The 17,341-nt window shown below is 49.1% G+C and overlaps 6 protein-coding genes across 7 annotated transcripts; 3 read left to right on the forward strand and 3 right to left on the reverse strand.

The window, feature by feature from the left end:
- Nucleotides 1-121: 121 nt before the first annotated feature.
- LOC9658343 (probable tRNA N6-adenosine threonylcarbamoyltransferase) lies at nt 122-2,331 on the reverse strand. The gene is made up of 6 exons (XM_024686207.1): nt 1,737-2,331; nt 1,519-1,674; nt 770-1,464; nt 635-700; nt 446-574; nt 122-268 (listed from the first exon to the last, which is right to left on the reverse strand). Exons 1-3 carry the CDS (start codon nt 2,283-2,285, stop codon nt 1,159-1,161), a joined length of 1,011 nt encoding a protein of 336 aa, XP_024541975.1. The 5' UTR covers nt 2,286-2,331; the 3' UTR covers nt 122-268; nt 446-574; nt 635-700; nt 770-1,158.
- Nucleotides 2,332-2,362: 31 nt separating this feature from the next.
- On the forward strand, nt 2,363-4,637 carry LOC9658344 (aromatic aminotransferase ISS1). 2 transcript variants are annotated; one of them, XM_024686205.1, is made up of 9 exons: nt 2,366-2,961; nt 3,080-3,127; nt 3,173-3,301; nt 3,366-3,425; nt 3,487-3,643; nt 3,692-3,798; nt 3,856-3,914; nt 3,970-4,078; nt 4,145-4,637. In XM_024686205.1, the coding sequence occupies exons 1-9, from the start codon at nt 2,908-2,910 to the stop codon at nt 4,592-4,594; spliced, it is 1,173 nt and encodes a 390-aa protein (XP_024541973.1). In that variant the 5' UTR covers nt 2,366-2,907; the 3' UTR covers nt 4,595-4,637. The 2 variants fall into 2 exon arrangements, with proteins under 2 accessions (XP_024541972.1, XP_024541973.1); XM_024686204.1 differs by having other exon boundaries at nt 2,363-2,961; nt 3,487-3,798.
- Nucleotides 4,638-4,672: 35 nt separating this feature from the next.
- Nucleotides 4,673-6,786, forward strand: LOC112350208 (cilia- and flagella-associated protein 44-like). Its single transcript, XM_024686031.1, has 11 exons — nt 4,673-4,768; nt 4,834-4,944; nt 5,005-5,130; nt 5,179-5,250; nt 5,310-5,405; nt 5,468-5,569; nt 5,628-5,699; nt 5,750-5,938; nt 5,991-6,119; nt 6,185-6,517; nt 6,625-6,786. The coding sequence occupies exons 1-11, from the start codon at nt 4,673-4,675 to the stop codon at nt 6,784-6,786; spliced, it is 1,488 nt and encodes a 495-aa protein (XP_024541799.1).
- Nucleotides 6,787-10,456: 3,670 nt separating this feature from the next.
- On the forward strand, nt 10,457-11,947 carry LOC112350209 (cilia- and flagella-associated protein 44-like). Its single transcript, XM_024686032.1, has 8 exons — nt 10,457-10,612; nt 10,660-10,777; nt 10,831-10,982; nt 11,037-11,285; nt 11,350-11,497; nt 11,561-11,634; nt 11,693-11,779; nt 11,845-11,947. Exons 1-8 carry the CDS (start codon nt 10,457-10,459, stop codon nt 11,929-11,931), a joined length of 1,071 nt encoding a protein of 356 aa, XP_024541800.1. The 3' UTR covers nt 11,932-11,947.
- LOC9657663 (cytochrome P450 98A3) lies at nt 11,923-13,823 on the reverse strand. The gene is made up of 3 exons (XM_002981103.2): nt 13,339-13,823; nt 12,747-13,259; nt 11,923-12,663 (listed from the first exon to the last, which is right to left on the reverse strand). The coding sequence occupies exons 1-3, from the start codon at nt 13,771-13,773 to the stop codon at nt 12,037-12,039; spliced, it is 1,575 nt and encodes a 524-aa protein (XP_002981149.1). The 5' UTR covers nt 13,774-13,823; the 3' UTR covers nt 11,923-12,036.
- Nucleotides 13,824-13,907: 84 nt separating this feature from the next.
- LOC112350210 (pentatricopeptide repeat-containing protein At4g20770-like) lies at nt 13,908-14,808 on the reverse strand. The gene is made up of 2 exons (XM_024686033.1): nt 14,578-14,808; nt 13,908-14,417 (listed from the first exon to the last, which is right to left on the reverse strand). The coding sequence occupies exons 1-2, from the start codon at nt 14,806-14,808 to the stop codon at nt 13,908-13,910; spliced, it is 741 nt and encodes a 246-aa protein (XP_024541801.1).
- Between the last annotated feature and the right edge of the window lie 2,533 nt (nt 14,809-17,341).

The raw sequence follows: 17,341 nt of genomic DNA on the forward strand, positions 1-17,341 counted from the left end.
AGCTGGAAGATCACATCCCCAAAACCCTTGCCGGGCGCGAAGAAAGACCAGCAAAGAAATGAGAGAGGGCAAAACCTAATGCCCAAAGCTTTCAAACCAACTGCATGCGCGCAAAGGGATATTCTCGGCCGGATCAGCATATTCTCTAGAATAATCATTCCGTACGAGAGTTTTATACACGAGGTTTTACTTCTCAAGCGTAGCACCTGTTTCCATTGCTCGATTTAGTCTTCAGCCCGGGAACTTCTCCATCGTCCTCCACGGGGACCTTGGCAAACAAAAGAAAAATAAGATCTTGCGTAAGTTTCCAGTGTTTTCTGTCCGAGATCCAGCAGGGAAAAAAATTCATAGACGAGAAAACGATCTTCTATAACGAAATCTGGATGATGTAAAGCACTGGAAAACACAAGAATCTAGAAAGAAAAAGGAGAAGTTTAGAGAGAACCTTGTAATCCGGGCCTATAACTCTGTGATGCGATGTTTCGGCGACAGAACCCGTGGAAAGATTGTGAAGCCGCGGGTATGGGATCTTGTAGTGCCAAGCGATCTCATACCGGGTCTCCCCTTCAAATATCTGCAAGAGACAAATATTTCATGGCCGAATGGATCAGAGCAAACTGGGGAACACAAACACCTTCTCGTTGATCAGCTTGGAATCAGACAAATGCTGGTTCTTCCGGAAGAGCTGCACGGCCTCGTCCTGGAGAGAAAGATAAGGAGAGAGAGAGAGAGAATTTGAGCGAGAAGAAAGAACACCACAATCTCCTACCTTGATGTATTGCTTCTCGTTCTCCGGACCCGGCCATGTCCGAGATGATCGCAGTAACGATCGGTAGAGCGCCAGCGCCCTCGCCCTCGTTCCCATTTCCACACAGAAGAAATTAGGGCTTTACATTATCCAGATTCGCTGCTATTGTAAGAATATTCTCCGGTCAATCCGGAGTAAGTAATCCTCGGCTTGCTTGAGAGCTCCGAGTGAGACTTGGTGTGATCGCCATCGATATGATTATCTTGCCAGAACTATCGAGTGATCGACGACTTCACAACCAGCTCAAGTCTAGAGGTGAGAGCAAAAAGAACTCCAGTGAAAGTACCTCTTCTGGATCAACGTAGAAACCCGGATGGGAATGCGAATTCCCACAAAGTCGAGCGAGCTTGTCACTTCCTCCACACGGCCAACACATCGTCAGTCCGGAACCGCTGAGTGCACGTCGATTCCTCCAGTGGAGTAGTGATGCCAGCCTCAAACGCCAGGAGCCCAGTATACGCGATCATGGCTCCATTGTCTATGCAGTATCTGTCGTCCGTCGCGAAGAGCTTGCCTCCCCTCTCGTCGCACATCACCTGCATCATGGCTTGCAGCCTCTGGTTGCATCCAACGCCGCCGACGATGAGGACGTCTCGCTTGTCACAGTGGGCCATTGCTCGTTCTGTGATCTCCACCAGCATCGCGAACACAGTCTCCTGCTTGGTCTTTCCGAGATGAGAAAACAGTACGAAGAAAAAAGAGATTTTTACCTGGAGTGAGAAGCACAAATCAGCTGGAGTGCACTCCTTGGCTGCCAGCTTCTCGGTCGCAACGCTCTCAATGTAGCTCAAAATGCCACTGAAAGAAACGTCCATTCCTTTCACCACGTAAGGCAGCTCAATGTACTCGCTCCCCTTCTTCGCGAGCTATTACGTTGAAGAAACCATTCATGAGACGAACAAGGAAAAGAAAAAATTCCAAGAGCTACCTGTTCGATGTTATAACCCGGAGCTGGATCGTTGGAGATGTTGAGAACTCTGGCAAATCGATCCAGGCAATTCCCCACAGCGATATCAATCGTCTCTCCAAAAATCCTGTAGCGCCCTTCGCTGTAAGCTATCACCTGCGTGTTCCCACCACTGACATAGAGCACCACTGGATCGCTGGCGCCAGTTACGACTCTCCCCATCTCAATGTGAGCCACGCAGTGATTGACAGCCACGATGGGCTTCTTCCACAGCAGCGATAGAACCCTAATCACCACTGCCACTGTCTGGAGCGGCGCTCCCATCCCAGGCCCCTTAGTGTAGCACAGGCAATCGATGTCGCCCGGGGCGAGCCCGGCCTCGTCCAGCGCCGCCTTGATCAGGGGCAAGATCTGCTGCTGGTGATGGATTGCCGTCTCGCGCGGCAGGAATCCCTCACCTGGTGGAGTGATGTAGGTGCGCCGCGGATTGGCGAGGATTGTCCCATCGCTCTTGGCAATGCCGACGCCGATCTTGTTCGCGGAGCCCTCTATCCCCAGCGCTATCTTCATCGCTCGGGGTTTAGGGCTTTAGGGGATCCAAAAGCCCTAATCTGAATGTTTAATGGAATATCCTCCATTATAGGGCGACCTGGCCATGGCGATGCATGGCGATTCAGTGACGAGGTATGGCGCTGAGTGGATCGATTTGCTGTAGCTGGATCGATTACTGTAGCTAGAAAGCGCTAGCGCTTAAAATCTCCGCTGCATGCCTGTGGAGCGGCACCATTTTTCACTCCAGGGCCGTGCTCTGCCGCTTGCGTCGTTGTTTAGCTGGGGAGCGCTGCAATTTGCGCCCCTTTTCCCTAGCAATCCTTCGTACCTTGCATTGATTTTGCTGCCTTTCGAGTCGCGATCACTGGATTGTCTCACTTCCGTTATGGTGATTTTAACTTAGTCTTCCTTTCTTTGTTTTTGCGTCCTTGTGTCTCTTCCTGTCTTATCACTGAGGCTTTGTTTATTCTTCTCTTCGAGCGGTGAACGCGTGAAGTACTTTGAGCGATTTTTCTTTGCCTTCGTCTTCTTTCCTCTCTTTGTTTTCTATCCATACGATTGTTTCTAGCCTCCGGCCAACTCCTGCTTGAACAGCGGGAGATTTTTTAGAACTACACACACGAGAGTTGAGCAACGCGGTATGGCAGGATTTTCAAGACGGATTTTGGCAACAGACACTCCCGTCATGGTTCAGGTGCTTTACTGGAACTGGAAGAGGGGAAGAGAGCAAGAGAGGAAGATTTTGCACTTTGATTCTTTTCTTTTGTGTCCCGACTGTGCGTTGTAACTTTGTTAGCTGTGGAAGCTTGCAGGTTCAAGAGCTTCTTCAAGGAAGAAACGATGTTGTCTCGCTTGCCCAGGTCTCTTCCACATTTGTTTGATCTGATTACAAATCATTCTTCCAGGGAGTTGTCCATTGGCAGCCTCCACCGCAAGCTCTCGAGAAAGTCAAAGATCTGATACAGGACATTTCTACAAGCCGCTATGGCCCAGACGATGGCCTTCCAGAGCTTAGGCTTGCACTTTCCGAGAAGGTTTGTTTCTTTTCTTCTTGCTCTCTCTTTTTCTAACTCACACCTTTCGTTTCTTCGTCCACAGCTTAAGAAGGAAAACAAGCTTTTCAAGTCTTCGGTGATGGTCACCGCTGGTGCAAACCAGGTGAACTAACGCAATCTTCCGTTCCATAGGCATTTATTGTTCTAGTGATTTTTTCTCCCAGGCCTATGCGAATTTAGCACTCAGTTTGTGTGATCCAGGAGATTCCGTGGTAATGTTTGCTCCATATTACTTCAATGCGTACACGACATTCCAGATGACTGGCATCTATGACATCGTCGTGGTTCCCAGTCATCCAGACACTTGTCATCCAGATCCAGGTACTTCAGCTTCTTTTTCTAATGATTCTCTACGAACATTTACAACAGAAATGCTGGAGAAAGCTCTTCGTGAGCATACCCCAAAGCCGAGAATTGTTAACGTTGTGAATCCTGGAAATCCTTCTGGTACTTATTTACCAGAGGAAACACTCAAGGCAAGATCACCTCTCTTGCGATATTTTCCTGGCTCTAAATTTCGTTTTTCGACACAGCGAATATCGGAGCTGTGCAAGAACGCTGGAGTTTGGCTCGTTGTAGACAACACGTACGAGTAAGTTTTTCCCCTATTCTTTGCTTTTTCTTTTCCTTAAACTTGCTACTTGAAGGTATTTCATGTACGATGGTCGCAAACACGTTTGCATCGAAGGTGACCACATACTAAACGTCTTTTCGTTCTCCAAAGCCTACGGCATGATGGGATGGCGAATAGGATATGTAAGAATCTCTACATCAAAACCATTTTTTCTCTCCTCCTTATCATTGCCTTGGTGGTGTTCACAGATCGCCTATCCATCAACAGTGCCCGGCTTTGGCGAGCAGCTGCTCAAAGTCCAAGACAACGTCCCCATTTGCGCGTCGATCATCGGGCAAAAACTTGCTCTGGCCGCTCTAGACGCTGGTCCTCAATGGGTCCTGGAACGAGTAGCGAGACTAGGCAAGAACAGGGCCATGGTTTTGGATGCTCTCTCGTCGCTGGGCCAAGGAGCTGTGAAAGGAGGCGAGGGGGCAATTTACTTCTGGGCCAAGCTTCCGGAGAAATTCCCAGACGATGTAGCAGTCGTGAAATGGCTGGTTTCCAAGCACAAAGTTATGGTGGTTCCTGGTAGCGCTAGCGGAGGAAAGGGGTGCATTCGAATCTCCTATGGTGGATTGGACGAGGGGAGCTGCGAAATCGCGGCGGCGAGGCTTAAAGCCGGCCTGGAAGAGCTTGTTCTTCGCGGTTGCGTCTAGGCGGGAAAAAGGTTTTAAATTTGAATTTGAATTGATTTTTAAACTGGCGGGCTAGGGCTAGGGCAAGGGCTTTTGGCGATGGAGAGTCCAGCAGCGCCTGTGGTGCCGGTGGAGCAGAAGGCCGAGCGCCTTCCACAGGATGCTGGAAAACTGGTTTTCTCGTTTGGATTCGAGGTGCGTCGCGAGAAATTCCGCTGTTCTTGGGATCGCAGCTGATTTTTCTTCTCTTTGTCTCGCAGGGAACACGGAGGAACAACATTTGCTACATCGAGCCTAGTATTCTAATGCACACTTGTGGAAACACCATTCACTTCCTCGACGTTAGAACCATGACTGCGACTTATCTTCCCGTGAGTTTTTGTGGTCCGGTCTTTCTTCCACCTTGTCATGCTTGGTTTTATGTTTTCTAGAGTGTTGGAGGTCTTGGGATTGGAGCAGTAGCGATCCATCCAACGAAGAAGTACTTTGCAGTGTGCGAGAAGGGGATTAATCCGAATATTTATATCTATGACTATCCGAGCTTAGTATACACGAAGGTATGGAGTTCAGTGTCTTTCTGATTTGAAATATATAATTTAAGGCAGGTTTTAAAAGATGGTACCGAGAGGCTCTTCAGCGCTGCCGCGTTTAAACACGATGGAAATCAGCTTGCAACAGTTTGTTTATTCTTTTCAATCTGAAGTTTTCCAGACATTTAGAATCGATGTTGTTGCAGGTTGGAGGCTATCCCGACTACTGGTTGACTGTATGGGATTGGCACAACGAGACAATTATCTTGAGAGCGAAAGCCTTCTCGCAGGAGGTTTTTAATGTAAGCGTGGTGGAATTTTTTAACTGAGCGTTGCTTATTTTGTTATGTGTTTCTTAATGCAGGTGTCTTTCTCGAAGTACTTCTCTGGTCAGTTGCTTACCTCTGGCGTTGGACACATTCGATTCTGGAATATGGCTTCCACTTTTACCGGAATGAAGCTAGAGGCAAGATATGAGGATAAAGCCTCTACATATTGTCTAATTCGTGCTCGAGTTTACGCAGGGTTTTATAGGAAAGTTTGGACAAGTACCACTAAGTGATATTGCCGGTTATGTAGAACTTTCCAACGGAAAGGTGTGGCTTAGCATTTGTATCCTCGTGTGCTAGATAATTCTCTTACTCAGGTCCTCTCCGGAACAGAGGGAGGCGGTATTATCGTATGGGAAGGCGAACTCGTCAAATGCCAATTAAAAAGAAAAGGAGGGCTAAGCTGCCATGATGGAATGGTGGAGATCACAATTCACGATACGGGGGTTAATGAGTTGATTACGTGCGGATCTGATGGATACATAAGGTTCTGGGACTTTGGAACGGTATGTAAAATTCTTGTAAAGCTGTTGTCTCATGCGACTGGTTTCTCTGAAGTGGTTGGACGCAGCTGATGATGGAGATGAGAAACTCATTTGCGAGGTGAATCCCCTTCGAGAGCTTTTCGTTGATCCGGAGTGTAAAATAAAAGGGATCTTGTTCGAACAAGACCATTGGATGATTCAGGTCGGTATTTCCGTTTTTTACCCGTCGCGACGACAAAGCTGACATGAGTTCTACGGAATGGACAGGATGAAGGTGGTGCATTATGGAGGGTGCATGTGCCATCGTTTGAGCTAGAGCAGATTCTGGAGTTCCATGCAGGGGCAATAGTTTCGATAGCGAGCTCGCCAAACAGTTATTACATTGCGACGGCAGGCACAGATGGCACCGTAAGCGAAAGGGGGTACACTTTGTTGTTACTCAAAGGCGCTCCTCACTTGCAGGTGAGGCTTTATAACTTCAAGCAGCAGAAACAAATATACAAGCGACGGTTTTCAGCACCGTGTACCACAATGATCTGGATGCCACGGACAGTCGATCCTGAATGCAAAACCATTGCTGTAGGATTTAAGGATGGAGTGGTGCGTATGCTGCAACAGTGCAGTACCAGATGGAGGCTTCTGCATGCAATGAAACCTCATAACGTAAGCATGGATAATATCATATCATGAAATGGATTTTCCTGCAGATGGAAGTCACAGGACTCAAACTCAGTCCGGATGGCGAGCTTCTGGCAACTGTATCAACAGATGCAACAATTTTTTTCTTCCATTGCCTCGAAAATTACAGGCCAATTGGGTACGTCTGCATATGTTTGGGAAAGTTATCAATTTACTATGTTGGCCTGTAGATTTTTTAAATTTGCAGCAGGAGTAGGGTGCTTGGATTGGTCTCCTAATGGGGACTACGTGCTATTGGCGTGTAAAAACTGCGAGATTCTTGAGGTTGCTCGACCACGTACGTCGACGTACTTTCTTTAAGTGATCGATCTGATCGTATCTTGTGATGCAGCATTACATCCAGATACCAAAGTTACGTATGAGCTAGCATTGCCGTCGAGAGCTATTTCGTTTCTTCTCCCAAAGATAAAAAAACCGAAACCGCCGCCACCTCCACAACAACCAAAACCGGCCAAGGTATTGATTGCAATGCCATGTTATTCTTCTTATTCCTGCTTTCAGCGTTGACTAGACAAGTGAAGGCGAAGGAGGTGAAAATCCTGAGGGTGCTTCAGCGACCGAGGGCACTCCTCCAGCAGAAAGAGCCTCTGGCGAAGGTCAAGCTGTTGAGGGAAAGGAAGGAGAGGCAGGAGAGGGAGGTGAAGGTGAAGAAGAGGGTGAAGAAGGACCTGAAGGACCTGAAGTAGCCGAAGGCGAGGGGGATGAAGGTGGAGGACGGGAAACAGAGGAAGGAAAGAATAAAAAGAAAAAGACAAAGAAGGCTCCCCCGCCGCCAGCAGTTGAAGAAGTCCTACCCGATGAGTTTTCCTCTTCATTCCAAGCAGGAGCATTGTTGTACACAAAAAGTAGCATGAACACATTCTACGTATCGCTAGAGGTGAGCACACTTGTCAACTCGTCATATTCTTACATTTGGAATTTTTCATTTCCAGGGGAAGACGGGATTGCTGTACGAATCTCATGCCGACTCTAAAGACGCTCTAGGATATGCGCCGTGGAGTCAAGGAACGCTAACTACGCTCGAGTACGTTACTCTTTTCTAGCTCAATTACGCTTCAACCATTGTTTAACTGTAGGTACACGCATTCGATGGAGTATGTTGTGTCAGGAACAGCTGATGGAGTCGTTCGCATCAATACTACTCCTCACGCTGGACAATTGGGTTTAGTACAGCAGCAAAAGTACTGGGAGGTATCAATGCGTAACATACAAGTTTCTCGTTTGACATTCCTTTACAGGGTAATGTTCACGATTGCTACTCGGGTTCCATTGGCAACTGTGTCATGAGCTATGACAATTTGTATTTGGTACTTGTTGTTGTTGCATTCTATTGAGTATCTAACCTGACATTCTCAGGCCAGTGTCGCCCATGATGGCAGCTTTTTCCTTTATGAGATGTCTTTGGAAACAGGGGCCCCTAGGCATCCTGATACAAAAACTAAAGGTTTTATGTTAATGGTGATACATTCCAGAGGCTGACTTTCACGTTTGTGCTGCATTTGGCAGATCTTGAAGATACTTTGCCAGACGCATCAGACGTCCCCCCTGGGGTCTATAGCATCGAGGATGACAAACAGAAAACGGAACAAGAAAACAAGCTCAGGACTGCATTGCAGAAGAAAAAGCTTGTCACTGACAGATTGGATAGGATCCGGCGAGAACTGGAAGAGCTTATCAGAGTAAACAAAGAAAAGACGCCAACCGAAATGATTCCTTTCGAGACTTTTGAGATAGACTCGAGTTTGAGGGGGTAAGAACTTTCGAGTATTTTAGTATTTTAGTCATGGCTTATTTTTACAGTATACTCGAAAACGAGATCAAGGAGAAAGTAAGAAGTGCTCGCGAAGAATTGCAATGGGAGAGTGAAAGGAGCGAGATTGCACTATCCAAGCTTCGGGCGTTTCTGCTCGATCCTCTGGAGGTCTGCGTTGTCCTTGCGTTTATTCTAATAGTCAGAATTTCTAGTGCAGGTCGAGCATATTGTTTTGCATGCATTCCGAACAGATGGCCATGTCTCTAGCTTTCGCACGGAAAAGCTTTCCCCAGAAATGAAGGTTGGTACCAGGAACAAGAAAAGTATGTTTCTGTAATTGTTGCTTCTGCTGATTAAGATGATAGAAGAAGCAAAAGCTATCACGGATGACAAAAGCAAAACCCAAGAAAAAGATGCTGAAGATGGCAAGGTGTGTATTCACTCGTCGGCATTTATTTGCTTTAATACTTTTGGTATGTCTTGTAGGAAGGTGGTGAAAGCGTTGTTTCCGAGCCAGAAGAAGGTGAAGACGACGATATCATCACAAAACAGGATTTGAGAAGGCTCAAACTTAAGAAAAAGGAGGATGAGTATGAAGATTACCTGAAGACAAAGCCAGATGATGTGTGATTGATGCTATCAAAGTTACAAGGATCTCATGCAAGTTTCCTTGGTCTTTGTTTATAGGCTTATGCCAACCCGGAGGACCTTGAGGCCATAAGGCATGCAGAGAACACAAAAGGAGATTTCAAGCTAAAGACAGACCTGACATATGTGCCACCGGTAGAACAAAGAACAAATGCCGTGAAAAAGAGAAATGAAATGGTCTTTTTATACGAAGCCATACACGACCGAAAGATGAGCTTCAACAGTGAGTTTCTCTCTCTCAGAGAAAAAAAGAAGCAGATAAGATTCCAGATAACACAACGAAATTCAAGGATTTCAGAGATCAATAATCTGCTCAGGTATTTTCTTGTGCCGGAATGGAAACTTACAATGCTGTTGCTGTTGCTGCTACAGGATCAAAGAGGAACCTTTATACAGTCCTCTAACTTTCAAAGATGAAGCGCCGGAAGAGCGGAACAACATTACTAAGAAAGTATGTGTTGTATCCCTTTCATGAACGGGCTCAAACATTCTATCTGTACAGGATCTGGACGACTACATTGAGAGGAAGAGGAAAGCAGAGATGAAAGTGGAGGTATTCCTTTTGTCTACACACACTGCTATGTGGTTCAAGAAAACAAAGTTTTGTGTGTAGGAAAAAGATAAAGGTGGTGGCTTCGGAGGATTCGGTGGTGGCCCTGTCAAAAAGGTGGAAAAGAAGGCAGAGAAGGCTGAAAAGGGAGCTGAGAAAGCCGAAGAAAAGAAGGCAGCCGACCCTCAACGAAAAATGTCTAGGAAAATGTCAGAAAGAGTTTCAAGGAAAACGATAAGAGAGGGTGAAATAGCATCAACAACATCAGCGTTGCGTGCTCCTTCGATCCTGGAGGTAAAAAATGTTCTGTGTTTTGGTTTTTGAGCTGGTTTTTCTGTGCTGCAGCAAGCTGAACAGGAAGCATTTATTGTGAAACTGAAATATGAGAAGGCGCTGAATAAAGAGAGAATTGATTTGCTCATCTCTACATTTGATAGTGATTTGGAGGACTTGAGGAATCGGAGGTTTACGCTCGACATAAAAATCAAGGGTGCTGAACTGAAGATGCTCATCCTTTATCAAGTAAGTTTTTTGTACACGCTTCTGTTCTCTTTCCAAGTGTTTGTCTCGAGTATTGATGTTTCAGGAGCTTAGACTTCTTCAAACTCTTCAACCCAAGGAGCAAGCTCTACAAAATCGCCATACTGCTAAGCTGCTTGAAGCGGAGGACCTATTAGTAAGATCTTTTGTCAATGATGCCAGGATCAGCAATAAATTTTTAAATTTTTTGTGAACAGTCGAAAATAAGCGACCAAGAAAAAGCTGTGGAGTTGAAAAAGCAAGAGGTGGCTGGATTGCAAGACAAGAAGCAACAGGTTCGCAGTAAAACTGTTGTTTTGCTAGTTTTGTTATGGTCTATGTGCAGCTCTTGGTGGAGTTCGAGCAAATGATGGGAGAAAACAATCCGTTCAGGGACACTCTTTACAAAATCTACACAAAGAAGATGAAACGACCGAAGCCAAAAGAACCTGGTGAAGAATCGGATTCGGAAGAGGAATCGGATTTGGAAGAAGAAGGCTCCGATGAAGATTTTGAAGAAGAAGAGGTTTGTAGCGCATGCAATGGAACAAAATATGGTGAGTTCTTTTTCAGACACCCGAAGTATGTCCCAGTGGATGCGAGGAGTCCCTGTATGCAAGCGTGCTTGCTCTACGTGAAAGACGTCTTGACGTCGACGAAGCCCTCGTGGAGAACGTGAAACTTCTAGACAGTAAGATCTTTCTTGTGTTTACGTTTCGCTTTGCTAACATCGGTGTGCCACAGGCATGCAAAGAGAGAAAGAGACGAAGTTGAAGAAGAAAAAAGGAATAGACGTTGCTCTCGAGACAATCAAACGCGAGCTAGGGGAGTTTCAGAAACAGAAGCAGACTGCCTTGAATCAGATCGACGTCGCAGTCACACTTTACATGCATCAAGTAAGTTAGTATTCTCCCCTTGTCGTTGATTTCCAGCTTACTGGCGTGCCACAGGTCGAGTACATCGAAAATGCCGCGATTCCCAAAGACCTGTCCGGTGGCCTCGTCTTTACAAACGCCTCGTTGAAGCAACTGAGAGCGACGATTGAGAGGCACGTAGCCGAGAAGGCGGCACTGAGGAGATTGCAAAAGGACCTGCGAAAGGAGTACGCGGCACTGGTCCGTGAACGAAAAGCTGAGGAAGAAAACACTACCGATACGGAGCAAAGAGTCATTGACGTGCAAATGCTCAGATTTGGACAGGTTTGCCAAGCTTTTCCAATTTTTTTTCTTTTCCTCGCTGGTGTTTGCTTATTGGTATTTCCAGGTGATTGACCTCTCCGTTGTGGAGCTTATACGTGTCAGGAGGGACACTTTAGAGCTTAAGGATAGAGTCAAGCAGCAAGAAGCAGAGTACAGTGCCGAGCTTGGCGAGTTGAGCCGCAATTTGGACGATGCCACTGACGAGCTTGCACGTAAGTTCTAGTTTTGTCCATCTAGCTTGAATTTCTTTCCTTCTCTTTTCCTGGAACAAACAGGTGCTATGCGAGAAAACTCAGCCTCGCTGTACACAATAGCTGATCTTCAGGAGAAACGCAATGCCATTGAAGCGGCAAGTCACAGACATTTCCCTCTCGCTGCTAAGTTTTTCTCACGGTTGTCTCTCGCAGAGCATGAAAATCAAAGCGAGAGCCACATTCCGAGATCCGCTGATCGAAAAGCGTCGAGACGCAGCAGAGCAAGAGCGATTGCGCCAGGTACTCACAAATCTAAGATGAAAAAAAAGAAAAATACTCACGAAGAAAACTCTCGGCTTGTACAGATTGTTGTCCGGAACGCTCAAGTCATGGACAGCCTCGAAGGCCAATTAAACTACGCCCACGACAACTTCGAATCAATCTTCCCATAGCAAACGAGCTCGGCTTGATTGTTTGATTGTCTTTCGAAGGCTTATACAACAACAAAACGGCTTATAAGTAGCACACGTATATCAACGACTCACCGGGAGAGAAGTTCACTCGTAAAGCTTCTCGGCAAGGCGCGGCGTCGCAACAGCTTGGACAGGATTCGCCATGAACGTCACGACACCCGGACGCTCCGTGAGGTCGATCTTCTCGGGCTTCACTCCCGGCGGTGGTGCCCAGGAGAATTGGTGGAGGAGCCGAGCAACCATGAGCTGGACCATGTTGAGACCGAGCTGAGCTCCCGGGCAGATCCTCCGGCCAGCGCCGAAAGGTAGGAGCCTGTAGTCGTGGCCTTTGATATCAACGTCCTCTTCCAGGAACCGCTCGGGGCGAAACACCGACGCTCGCTTCCACACCTTGGGGTCTCGCCCGATCGCGTAAACGTTGACGTGAACGATGGTCCCTTTGGGGATGTCGTAGCCTCCGATCTTGACGCGGGTGGTGGCCTTGTGTGGGAGCATGAGCGGCGTCGTTGGGTGGAGCCGGAGTGCCTCTTTGACGATGCTCTGGAGGTATGGCAGCTGCTGGACGTCCACCTCGGTGATGATCCGCTCCTTTCCGATCACTCGGTCCATCTCCTCGTGAGCTTTCTCCTGGACTTTCGGGTGCTTGATGATCTCGGCCATCGCCCACTCGGCTGATATGGCCGTGGTGTCCATCCCCGCGGTGATCATGTCCTGGAAATACACGAAGAACAGACCGTCAACTTTCGAGCTCCAAGTTCTAGCAAGAAAGATATCTCGCAGAAGGAAGTTCTTACCCAGAGGAGGCCGATCACGGTGGTCTCGCTGAGACCATACTGGTCCTTGAGATTGAGCAGCGCGTCCACGAAGTGTTCCTGGCTCGTCCCACTCTTCTTCTTCTCCAGCGCGTGCTCTTCCATGATCTCCTTGGTGAGGCTGTCTCTCCTGGCGCCGTGCTTGGCGAATTCCTCCTCCTGGAGCGGGAACATCCAGCGGATGAAGGAGATGTGCTCCGCCATGGTGAGCGACGCCCCGAGCTTCATCCCCTGCGAGATGATCGCCTTAAACTCCACGCCCTGCGGCAGCATCTCTCCATTCTCGTCCACGAACCTCTTCCCGAAGACGATCCTCGTGATGTTGTTGAACGCCACCGCCGAGACGTAGTTCTTCACGGTCACCGCCGCGCCACCATTGTTCTTCACGTCCTGGAAGATGGACTTCACCATAGCGCCCACTTCCTCCTCGCGGATCCATCGCAGGGACTCGAGTCTCTTGGGCGTGAAGAGCTCCAGCGTACACAGCTTCCTCACCTTCACGAATCCATCACCATTGTCAGCGAAGAAGGAAGAAGGAAGAAAGAAATTCTAGAGTTCTCACAACCCTTCTCACCTTGACATAGTGGTCGCCATAGTCGGCCCAGATGAGATCCTGGCCGTTCCTGGAGAACCTAGCAGCAGCGCGCGTGAGCGGCCGCGATGCGAGCTCCTTGTCCTTCTCCTTGAGCACCTCCTTGGCGAGCTCGGCATTGGAAATTACCACATTGAGATTCGTCCCCATCCACACTGACATGATCGGCCCGTGCTTCTCCGCCCAGTCCATGAAGCATCGAAATCTCACCGGCGACACGCGATGGAGGCTCCCGATGATCGGCCATGGCTTTGGCCCCGGCGGTAGCCGCGGCCTCGAGAGGAGCTTGAATGTAAGGTAGACCAAGAACAAACCCACGGGAATCGTCCAAGTCGAGTAGCGATGGCCGTGATCCGGCGGCACGAACTCCGTGTAGTGGTGATGGTGGTGGTGATACGCTTCCGCCGAGGGATCCATAGCCAGAGCTCTGCAGTGAATCTAAAGCAAAGAGCGCATAAACCCTAGAAGCTCGATCTAACGGTCTTAAAAGGCCCACGTGGATAGCGCTTGGCGTTAGGTGTGGAATGGAAGGTAAAGGTCTTTTTATAAATTTAAAGCCTTGACTTTGGCGGGAAAAGATATTTTAGGGCAGCTTCAATGCGTTGGAGGAGATCAAGAACGCGGCACGCCGCTCGCGTCCCTTGATTCTCTTCGCCGTGGATCTCACAGGCAGCGAGCAGCGTCCTCCATGCGACGGCGTCTTCTTTTCTTGTAATCCGAGCGAGCTCCTCCGCTTCGTCGAGCCGCTTCACCCGGCCCAGGGTTTGGAGACGCTCTGGCAGCCGCTCCAGGTGGAAATTCATGGCCATGGAGTCGGGATCACTGCCGCGCAGTAGCATCTCGCAAGATATTTCGATATCTCGCTCGCAGTCCCCGCTCTGCGCAATCGCGGTGATCAAGACGTTCCATGACACGGAGTCCAGCTCTTGCGCCGAATCGCTGTTCCTGGCGCTGTCGAGCAGGCCATTGTGCGCGTAAGTGCTCGCCATCGCATTCCAGGTGAGAATATTTCGCTCTGGAATCTGTGTGAAGCTCACGATCGCTTCCTCTATCAGGCCGTTCTGCCCGCACGCGACGATCATCAAGTTCCACGACAAGAGATCCCTCCCAGGAATTCTGTGGATCACGGCTCTGACCTCTTCGATCTACTGTCCCCGGTGAGCAAACGCCGAGAGCAGCCAGCTCCAAGACGCCAGATCTCTGTGTCTCATCGCATCAAACTGGAGCTTGCCGTCCTCGACCGATCCAGCTCGAGCAAAGGCTCTGATTCTCAGAAACCAGGCTCATCTGACAACGATCTCGTGGGCGGCATGGGCATCGCATCTCGAGTAGGCGGCAATCATCGCGTTCCAGGATCTGGCGAAAGAAGATTTTCTGGGTGTTCTTCACATCGCCGCTCTCGGCATAGGCCTGGATCATCGCGGTGAGCACGACGAGATCGTGCTGCGGCATCCTCTCCACAACCTCTCGGGCCAGCAGGCGCGAGTAGGAACTCACCAGCGCGGTCCAGGACACGGCATCTCGCTGAGGAGCAGCGTCGAAGGTCTGTTTCGATCGATCATCCTGGCTGCTAACCGAGATCATCGTGTTCCAGGACACTCGATCCCACATTGGCATCGCCACGAAGATCTCTCGCGCCTCGTTGCCATCGCAATCTCTAGCCGCGAGTAGCAACAGCGCGTTCCAAGAGAATCCATGTCTCTTGGGCATGGCCAAGAACAAGCTCCTCCCCTCGCAAAGATCCCCCCTCTGGGCATATGCCTGGAACATCAAGTTCCACGTTACTAGGCTCTTACAGCACCAGAGATTCCGGAATACGTCCAGCTTGGCAGTACGCCCCAAATGATCCTTGTCCACGTGTTGGAATCTCGCTGTGCATTTAGAGCACATTCCAAATTCCCTGCCTGGGGATATGCGTGGAGGACGGTGTTCCAGGCGCAAGGCATCTTCTCAAAAACTTCCATGGCATCCCCAAGATTCCCAAGAGATACAATCTTGGCGGGGCATATTCTCCAGGATTCTGGCATATGCCCATATGCCGCAACAGTGATATTCCGTGATATTCGATAGTGTAGGAGACGTTCCTAGCGCCGTACAGTCTCCCGAGCTTACCGTACATTTCAACGAGCGCGTTGGAGAGGAATGTATTGTCTCTGAGCTCTGGAGTGGAGAAAATCTCCTCATGAATCGCCGATGGAGAGGAGAAATCTCTAGATATATATTTTTTATTTTAAACATTTACCTTGTTTACGTGCACGCAGTAATATTCCAACAATATTCCGACAGCCAGATAAATCATACTTTTACTTGAATGTCCACTTAGGGTTCTAGAATATTTTCAAACAAGAAGTAGAGAGAGAGAGGGACGATGGAGCGCAAGATTTCGATCGCCGACACAATTCTCAAGGACGATCCCTCGAATGCAAAGGCGATCCTCTCAAAGGCAAACGCGCTCGCTGAGCTTGGAGAGTACCGGCTCGCCCTGGCCACTCTTGATGAGGCGCCATCGATGGACCAGATCCAAGAACTCCAGGCGGCCGCTCAAGAATGGGACAGGCAGAGCACAGTCGGACGCTTCGATCTATCGGCCTATATTCTCAGCGGATGCCAGGACGATGTCAAGTTTGGGAATTTCGTTGGTCCAGGGACGATCGTGAGCGTGCCGGGCAAGGGTCGCGGCTTCATTGCCACCGAGGACGTGGAGGCCGGCCAGATTCTCCTCTGCGAGAACCCCATCGTCTTCAGGTATGTAGTTTCGATCGATTTTGCACCCGATCCGGCCAAAGACTGATTCTTTCTTTCTCCCGCCGATCCGCGCGGCAGCTATGGATCGTTCGACATGAACCAGCTCAAGGCGTCGCTCCAGGAGGCGGCAAAATCTCCCAAATTGATGACGAAGCTCATGGCTATGGAGGGCACCACGATCCCAGCGATGGCTATCTTCACGCCCAACTCAGGTGTGGTGGATCTTGGCAGCGCCAAGCCGATCGCACTCCAGCGGCTTATGAAGATCGTAGTCGACAAGATCACCTGGGGACATCTCTACTGCGCGCGCAACGGGATGCTTCGTCCACAGGCATTCTATGGCCTCTGGCCGGTGCTCGCCTTCGTCAACCATTCGTGCTCCTACAATGCCTCGATCGCCTTGGTTGGCCAGGCAATGTTCCTCGTCGCCAGCACCAGGATCCGGCGTGGGGAGGAGATCGTCTTCTCGTACGTTGATCCGTGCCAGCCATACTTCAATCGCCACAATGTGCTCGGCTTCCAGTGTAGCTGCCGCCGCTGCTTGCTAGAGCTCCAGCGCCCCGCCATCACCAAGCTCAAGGCTAAGTTCACACAAGCCTGCCAACACTACGAGTCTGGAGAACGCAGCACTCTTGCGGCCATGGCCAACGACGCCAAGAAGTTGGCGAGAAAGGAGGGAGATAAGCTCGCCAAGGCATGGATTCGCACCATCTTCTGGGTGTGCTACCGCGTCAACCTCGGCCAGGAAAAGGCTGCCATCTCCTTCGATGATGCCTGGGAGCTCCACCGGGAATGCACTCCCGGCCAACTCGGCCAGCTCTCTTTCATCGTCAAGCGTCAACGCCGCGCCTGTGAGCCGATCAACAAGTTTGATGTTCTGAGAGCCTTCTCTCTAGGATTCCCGATCGTAGCTGTCGAGGACGAGGCTGTGGCTGCAGCCATCCTTAACTTAGTTCCCGCATAACGGTATGATTTCATCTGTTTTACATTTGTTTCATACAGCTCTTGACAATTCTCCCATTTGTTTCATACAGCTCTTGACAACTCTCCCATCTTTAGAACACTACCGCTAATGGTATGGTATGAGTTTTTCTTTTTATTCTTGTTTCGTTCAGCTCTAACAGTTATCGCATTTTTAGGATGAAAAAATGTGAGCAGCGTGCTCCTCGGCTATGAGCATCGCTTTGCTGATTCCATCAACGTTGCTGCCCTGAAACAATATGGACATGTAAACAAGACG

Source organism: Selaginella moellendorffii, unplaced genomic scaffold (assembly GCF_000143415.4).
Source record: "Selaginella moellendorffii unplaced genomic scaffold, v1.0 SELMOscaffold_47, whole genome shotgun sequence".
Lineage (NCBI taxonomy): Eukaryota > Viridiplantae > Streptophyta > Lycopodiopsida > Selaginellales > Selaginellaceae > Selaginella > Selaginella moellendorffii.

Bases quoted from the DNA above. Each gene is read 5' to 3' on its own strand.
- LOC9658344 (XM_024686204.1), top strand. From the start codon at position 2,908: ATGGCAGGATTTTCAAGACGGATTTTGGCAACAGACACTCCCGTCATG. The intron at 3,915-3,969 runs GTAAGTTTTTCC...TGCTACTTGAAG, and splicing joins GTTGTAGACAACACGTACGA to GTATTTCATGTACGATGGTC. The intron at 4,079-4,144 runs GTAAGAATCTCT...TGGTGTTCACAG, and splicing joins TGGGATGGCGAATAGGATAT to ATCGCCTATCCATCAACAGT.
- LOC112350208 (XM_024686031.1), top strand. From the start codon at position 4,673: ATGGAGAGTCCAGCAGCGCCTGTGGTGCCGGTGGAGCAGAAGGCCGAG. The intron at 4,769-4,833 runs GTGCGTCGCGAG...TTTGTCTCGCAG, and splicing joins TTTTCTCGTTTGGATTCGAG to GGAACACGGAGGAACAACAT. The intron at 6,518-6,624 runs GTGCGTATGCTG...ATTTTCCTGCAG, and splicing joins TAGGATTTAAGGATGGAGTG to ATGGAAGTCACAGGACTCAA.
- LOC9657663 (XM_002981103.2), bottom strand. From the start codon at position 13,773: ATGGATCCCTCGGCGGAAGCGTATCACCACCACCATCACCACTACACG. The intron at 13,260-13,338 runs GTGAGAAGGGTT...GGATTCGTGAAG, and splicing joins ATGGCGACCACTATGTCAAG to GTGAGGAAGCTGTGTACGCT. The intron at 12,664-12,746 runs GTAAGAACTTCC...GTGTATTTCCAG, and splicing joins CCGTGATCGGCCTCCTCTGG to GACATGATCACCGCGGGGAT.
- LOC9658343 (XM_024686207.1), bottom strand. From the start codon at position 2,285: ATGAAGATAGCGCTGGGGATAGAGGGCTCCGCGAACAAGATCGGCGTC. The intron at 1,675-1,736 runs GTAGCTCTTGGA...TCAACGTAATAG, and splicing joins CGGGTTATAACATCGAACAG to CTCGCGAAGAAGGGGAGCGA. The intron at 1,465-1,518 runs GTAAAAATCTCT...AAGACCAAGCAG, and splicing joins ATTTGTGCTTCTCACTCCAG to GAGACTGTGTTCGCGATGCT.
- LOC112350210 (XM_024686033.1), bottom strand. From the start codon at position 14,808: ATGCCGCAGCACGATCTCGTCGTGCTCACCGCGATGATCCAGGCCTAT. The intron at 14,418-14,577 runs GTTTGATGCGAT...GCGTGCGGGCAG, and splicing joins GTCGAGGACGGCAAGCTCCA to AACGGCCTGATAGAGGAAGC.
- LOC112350209 (XM_024686032.1), top strand. From the start codon at position 10,457: ATGGGAGAAAACAATCCGTTCAGGGACACTCTTTACAAAATCTACACA. The intron at 10,613-10,659 runs GTTTGTAGCGCA...GTTCTTTTTCAG, and splicing joins AAGATTTTGAAGAAGAAGAG to ACACCCGAAGTATGTCCCAG. The intron at 11,286-11,349 runs GTTTGCCAAGCT...TGGTATTTCCAG, and splicing joins AAATGCTCAGATTTGGACAG to GTGATTGACCTCTCCGTTGT.